The sequence below is a fragment of the Sinocyclocheilus anshuiensis genome, unplaced genomic scaffold, assembly GCF_001515605.1.
Source record: "Sinocyclocheilus anshuiensis isolate Anshui unplaced genomic scaffold, SAMN03320099.WGS_v1.1 scaffold1079, whole genome shotgun sequence".
NCBI lineage: Eukaryota > Metazoa > Chordata > Actinopteri > Cypriniformes > Cyprinidae > Sinocyclocheilus > Sinocyclocheilus anshuiensis.
Window position 1 is genome coordinate 2,887,910 of NW_015548207.1, and position 6,919 is coordinate 2,894,828.

General features: G+C 38.9%; 2 protein-coding genes across 3 annotated transcripts in view; one reads left to right on the forward strand and one right to left on the reverse strand.

Moving 5' to 3' along the window:
- The window catches only part of LOC107653648 (syntaxin-6-like), a 3,549-nt gene extending 1,251 nt beyond the window's left edge, over positions 1-2,298 (reverse strand). The window contains exons 1-6 of one of the 2 annotated variants that reach the window (XM_016440426.1): positions 2,108-2,298; positions 1,197-1,363; positions 1,018-1,115; positions 879-941; positions 662-790; positions 434-540 (exon numbers count right to left, since the gene is read on the reverse strand). In XM_016440426.1, the coding sequence (XP_016295912.1) occupies positions 434-540; positions 662-790; positions 879-941; positions 1,018-1,115; positions 1,197-1,363; positions 2,108-2,142 (599 nt within the window). In that variant the 5' untranslated portion in view covers positions 2,143-2,298. Of the gene's footprint in view, positions 1-433; positions 541-661; positions 791-878; positions 942-1,017; positions 1,116-1,193; positions 1,364-2,107 lie in introns of both variants that reach the window. The other variant, XM_016440425.1, reaches the window with a different exon arrangement.
- A 2,611-nt stretch (positions 2,299-4,909) lies between these two features.
- LOC107653649 (immediate early response gene 5 protein-like) lies at positions 4,910-6,528 on the forward strand. The gene has a single exon (XM_016440427.1). The coding sequence runs from the start codon at positions 5,202-5,204 to the stop codon at positions 6,024-6,026; it is 825 nt and encodes a 274-aa protein (XP_016295913.1). The 5' UTR covers positions 4,910-5,201; the 3' UTR covers positions 6,027-6,528.
- The last annotated feature ends 391 nt before the right edge of the window (positions 6,529-6,919 follow it).

The window sequence follows — 6,919 nt, forward strand, 5'->3', positions numbered from 1 at the left end:
TGTACATTCACTCCCCCCACCTACAATCCCTGCCGGTACGAGACTCGAACCCACAACCTTTGGGTTACGAGTCCGACTCTCTAACCATTAGGCCACGACTTCCCCCTTAATAATATATAAAAAATACTTTGAAAAAGTATATAAGTATATAGATAGATAGATAGATAGAAATTACTATTCAAAAATGATCATTTGTAGTGTGTATATATATATTATTTACATATTCAAAATTATGTATATTCAATATACATAATTATAATGATGTATAATCTATACACACACACACACACACACACACACATATATATATATATATATATATATATCTCTCTACATATAAAATACAAATACTATATATAGATTTCTTTCTTCAAATTATATATAATTTTTTTTATTTAAAAATAAAATTCATAATTTTTGAAAAGTGACTTACACAGCTTGCTCATCCAGCTCTTGGCCGATCCTTTGGGACATGTTCTTCAAGACGCCAATAGTTCCCGACACCAACTCCAGCTGCTCATCCTGCTGTTCTGCTATGAGCTGCAATGTACACATACAAATAAAACACACTGTCCTGATAAATGCTCATAAACATGGTAGAATATGCTAATCATGTCATAATTAGCTGTTAACTGCGATATGAACTGCTGTATTGACGTACCTGTTGCTGGGTCTGCTGTTCCTCAATGAACTGTGAGTTTGCCGTCTGCAGCTCCTGGTCCAGTCTAGTGTACTTATCTGCACTGGGTTGCCAGATTGGGCCACGAGACCCCCCATTGCCCATTAAAGTCTAATACGGGATCATAAATTGTCATGAGATGATACGCATACTTGTCAAATCATAAATTGGCTCCTACTTTTATAGTTTAAGTACAAACCTGTCGATTTTTCCTCTCGGACACCGTCATGGCCATTGGACTAGTCATGTGGTCTTTCATCTCCTGTAAAATGAAAATCCATTAGAGATATTCATGAGCCATTGGTTCCGATATGTTTAAGTCTCTCAAATATGCTCACCCTGACTGTTTGCCTAGTGCTAGTGATGAAGGCTTTCCTCTTGGCCAGCTCCATTGCATCGAGATTGAACTTCTTTGGATTAGCCTCCACAATACTTAAAGACAAGGTTAAGGCTACAACCTATAAACACCTGAACCATTTAGTCCAAACAAAAGCCACCAGAAACAAAAGGATATTGATAGTCTCATCCAAGTCCTCCAAGTCCCATTCAATGGACCTCAAACCGTTCCTCAGCTCATTAGTGGTCCAGTCCACCTCCTCCTTGCTGGCTCCACCCGGGTCCTGTAGCAGCTCCATCCATCTCTGGTGAAGCCCCTGAGCTGTGTTCACAGCCTTCTGCACCTCTCTAACGAAAAGCAATCAATTAAACCTCTTTATAAAGTGAGGAACCCAACAGCATTTGAATAATGACAATGCAAATGTTTTTGATATAAACAAAAATACTACAGTACTTTTGGCACTATTATAATATCCTGATTTTGGACATGTACCATGGCAAAGTGATGGTACCATAAGAAAATACCATGGTACTTTGATTTACATCATGGTATGCACATGCCATTCCAAGGTAATTCCAAGTATACCACTGTACAGGTCCAAAAAACGTGATAATTCCATGTTTTGGACATATCTTGGTACAGTGGACGCATCACATGGAAATACCATGGTACTTTGACACACCATGGTATTTTCACGGAACTCCAAGGTAACTTACATCCCAGAATACCATGGTACTTGCCTAAAAAAAGCGGTAGTAAAATGGCACCTATTTGTAAATGTAATATAGTTAAGAGCAGATATCTGGTACCACACAACAATACCACGTCGAGGAATAGAAATCGATTTAAAGGCATGATACAATGGTGGGAAAAGCGATAATAACGGTTGCCATGGCAACACGACACGATCTCACTGAAACAGCTGTTTTAAACGGTATTGCGTAGTGACATACGACCTCCCAAAGCGTTCACACGCAGTGCTAACATTGGTAAACAGAAAAGTTTAATTATAAGAAAAAACTTTTGAGCTAATAATTCGCTTTCTCCTAAATCGATATTCGACCAGTCACCGATCTAAGCCGTAAACTCACCCTTTCACGACGAAAAACGGATCTTCCATTGACATTTTGGTGCTCAGATGAGTCGATTCTTGTGCGATAATCTCATGCTCCTGATCGCGGCTGGTTTTGCTTTTCTTAAACAAACGAGAGCGCTTAATGTGTTGTTTACATATGGGACGGAGCCCGGATCCGCTCGGCCGCCATTGCCTGGCGGAATCACATCCGGGTTCTTGAGCGTCTAGGCACACGCGCACACGCTTCCCGGTAAAGTCAAGTCAAGTCAAGTCTCGTGTTGTAAACAAACACCGGCGTGCTCTGCGTGGGTTGTTTTGGTTTGTTGCAGTAAAAGAACAAAGCAATATTGCCACAGATGTTACAGGTGCATAAAAGCAAGATTGTAATTATGAGAAGAAAAAAACAACAACGACAAAACACAGAGTTAAAGAGTTATTTATTAGCCTGTTTAATTCAGATACTGCTATATAAATGTAGTAATGTAGTTAAACATTTCAACACCGTCAATATTACGTTATTCTGTTATAATTTAATATTTCTACAGTATATTATACAATATTATTGTATATTTATATTACTATTATGGTATATTATATTATTATTATTATGGTTTATCTTCTACACTAGATACTGCTGGATAAATTATGCAGTTACAGGCATTTCAACACCTCTATAGCATTTCAGGCAATATTACTTTATTATTATTTGATACTGATATAGTATGCACTTTTATTATATTATTATTGTTGTTAATAATTATTTGTAATAATTGAAATAATTATAATTCTTTATAATTTAATAATAATTATTATTATTACTACTATTATTATTATTATATAACTTTTACCTGTCTTGTCTTATACACTAAAAAGTACTGTGGTAATACCATGGTATTGTGATGTTGTGATATTGTGATTCTGATAGTGATACCATAAATGCTTTGAAATACAGAAAATTATGTACTATGGTATTTCATATTCAAAAATTCATATTACTTTCAAAATACCATTATAGTATCATGGTACATGTCCAGAAATGCTCTATTTTTTTTTTTTATATACATTTTCTCACATGATACAATAGTATATATTTAAGTAACCAGGTATAACCATCTTATTGTACTATGGTGCCAACAGTGTACTTTTTTATTTACTTGAACTCTAGACTTTAATAAATTGCATGAATTAAACACCTCCAATCTATTCCCACAAAAAGAAAATTAAAAGATTAACAACAACAACATTTGAAATCATCTAAAATAATAATAATAATAATAATAAAAGGCCACAATTATGAGTCTGCCACTGGTTTCTCTTAATAAACGTAGTTTTGCACCTCGTCTGCCTACTAAAACAGTGCTTCATACATTATTCATCACAGCGCACTGCCTTCTCATTAGCTGACAAACTACACCAATGCTATCCACTGGTAAGCGGACGGTTGTGTATGATGTAAAACCAGCAAACCAGCTGGAAACACTTCAGCTCAGCTTAGTAAGTAAAATTGCATCAATTATTAATCAACTCTGGTTTTATTTAGTGTATCAGTTGCCAGTTTCCCATCAACACGCAGGCCTGTAATTGAAGAGCTGGGAATAGATAAGGATAGCCTACATTATTTTAAATAGACCTTCTATTGTATCCCTTTACTAACTGCAGCCTAAACACAGCTGGATGCTGATTTAAATGACAGTATTAAGGCTTTTAATCCATGTTCTTGTCTATCAATAATACGCTCTTAATCTGAAATACGGCTTGAGGCACTAGAAATCAAGTATTTCTCAAAAGATATTGTGCGGTAGGCATGATGACTGTGATCGTTTATATTTAGATAAACAATCTCTGAAAGTGTCTTAACGTTACGTCACAGCCCGCTCTACCTGTCAGGGTTGTTTATGACCCACATCTTAATGCAGGCGAACACACAAACCGCACACGGATTACTCGTCTAAAAAAATACATATAAATAAAGCAGCGCCATTTAAAAGCATTATCGTCAGTTCAGGGTAAAATCTCCCATACTATTCATTGTCGTTCATGAGTAGCAGCTAACTGTTTTTTTAAACAAAACATTGCCCTTCCCCCACTAACAGCTCCATTCACATTTGCCCAGACACCGCAATGGATTTGCACAATAGAGTCATGTGACACGACTGTAGCAGACAAACCATTACATCAGTCGAGGAAGTCAGTTGAAAAAATTAAAGGGGAAGTACCAGTTTTTCTGAACAACACGAGATGAGCTGCTATGCGGAAACTGTGTAAAAGAATAATAACAATAATACGGGAACGTGTAGATTTAAAATCTATTTTTAGAAACTAAACATATGAAACAACGAGCCTACCCTAAATATGCTACATAATCTGTAAAAACATGATTTAGTGTCTCGTACATGTCGATTTTGGCTTGTTATTCGTTTCTATTCGCTTACAAAAACGATATTGTGTTTTAAATATTAGTTTTATCAATCAAAATCGATGAATACACACGACGAATTGTAAACATATCTGTCCGTTTTAGCTTGAAAACAATTCTTTCCCTTTAAACAGTTCTCCCACGTTAGTATTTAAATATGACTCATCGCCACAGCGCTCTCCCATTGGTCATCGCCTATTTGGCGGGGTGTGATTCACAACGGTAGCAGAACGCAACTCGAGACGTGATTGGCTAGTGTAGCCGCTGACGTCGCCACAGCGCTCTCCCATTGGTCATCGCCTATTTGGCGGGGTGTGATTCACAACGGTAGCAGAACGCAACTCGAGACGTGATTGGCTAGTGTAGCCGCTGACGTTTAAGTATAAAAGCGAGTTAAAAATAGAAACTGTCTCATTCCTCTCTAGACCATTGTTGAGTGCTGAAGAGAATGTGTGAGGTATTAAAAACTCCTACACTCACCCAATAACACAAATATTTTATTTTGTGAATGGGAATGAGGCTTGTGTCAACAAACTACCGGACGATTTGATCTACGGAAGGAAAAAACTACTTTGACGTTATTTATTATCGTGTTTCCGTGCCGGCGGCCAATTATCAGTAGCGGTTTGAGGAGCGTCCTGAGAGGAAATCAAACGCGAAACGCCCGGCGAACTTTACCGTATCGATTCCAGACATGGAATACAAAGTGGAAGCCCATCGGATTATGAGTATTTCCTTAGGGAAAATCTACAACTCACGCGTTCAACGAGGCGGCATTAAATTGCATAAAAACCTCCTGGTCTCGCTGGTCCTTCGCAGCGCGCGTCAGGTCTATCTGAGCGACTACTACAGCGGCGCGTGTCTGAACGCTCAGAGCGAACGCGAAGGGAACGAATGGGACATTACGGACTCCGAGCGGGAGAAATTCCCTCCCTCTGCAACGGAATGCGACCGAGTGGAGAGCACAGAGGAAACTCAACCGAACGAGCAGCCCGAGAAAGAGCGCGAATATCGCGAAAACGACGATGAGGTGAAATCAGACCAGGTGGATTGTACTTCCACTTTACAAGAGCAAAACCAAAACTCTTCGTTGGACTCTGTGGCTAAGGTTTCATCTGAAACACCGCCGGAATCCATTACCGAGCCCAAGGAGAGTCCCTCAGACAGCGCAGTAGCAGAACGCGACTCAACGCCTGAAGCGAACGGGGAATCACATCAACCACCCAAAACGCACGTTTGTTCAAACAGGAAAAGAAGCGCCGAGGAGTCGGAAAGTGGCGATTCGCCTCAAAAAAGGACCAAAGTTGCTTCCTCAAACGCTAAAGAGGACGAGGAAGCCGAGGAGATGGACACGAGTAACGTGTCCAACCTCATAACGATATTTGGTTCCAGTTTCTCAGGACTTCTCAGCAAAGAAAGCGCCAAACCTGAGGCCGAGGCAGAGGATAGTGGACAGATCTGCTGTGACCAAATGTTGAAGAACCTAAACCCCTGGAGTACGGCGATAGTAGCTTTCTAACTGTATTGTACTGCACTGTACTTCTCATCCGGGTTGCTCTGGGCGCATTGGTAACACGTGGTCAGGCCCGACATCGTAGTGTGGGACTTCCCAGCAAGCATGAGTCTGTTTGGCCTGTAAGATGTCCGGGCATGCCTTTCTAGTGAAGGAACTATCTGAATGCTGGTGCTACTCCTTGGAATCTACTACAGTCCTTGAAGTGTTGAACTCAGACCACTCTGAAGCCATGTGAGCGAGTGGTATTACAACATATGCAAACGTGTCATGAAGGTCAATATTGCATTGTCACTGAACCGATACAGGGTCGATCACACGAAACTTGACTGTACGAGGTTTAGGCCACTGTTTTAACGTCTTTGTTTTATAAAGACCTGTACATTTTGTGATATTCGAGTGTGTGTGTGTATATAATGTTTCCCATGTCGCATTCTGAATCTATGTATTTTGGTATCATGACAATTTACGTGGTGCTCGCGTATTAAAAAAAATGAAATGCCACTGATTGTTTCTGTGCTTTCTGTTCACGAGTGGTAACGTTGAGAACGTGACTATTCACATGAAGACTAATGACACCTCATCCACCTTTTTTCAAATGTCAGCTTTTTTTTCTAGAACATGATTTAAAACTCCAGCCCAATGCTGTTTTCAAGGTTCCCACGGTGATAGTACTTTAAAATAATTGCAGAATTACATGGGGATTACTATGAGTCTAAATAGAAAGTGTTAATATTTATTATATAATGACACTATTTAATTGTCAAAAACTGCAGTTTGTGTGCAGTCTCATATATATATATATATATATATATATATGATTGATTCAGGACATTTTTTCCCATTTATCTCAATGGCAAAAATTGTCAATTTACCTGAACTCATATTTTAAATGTCTG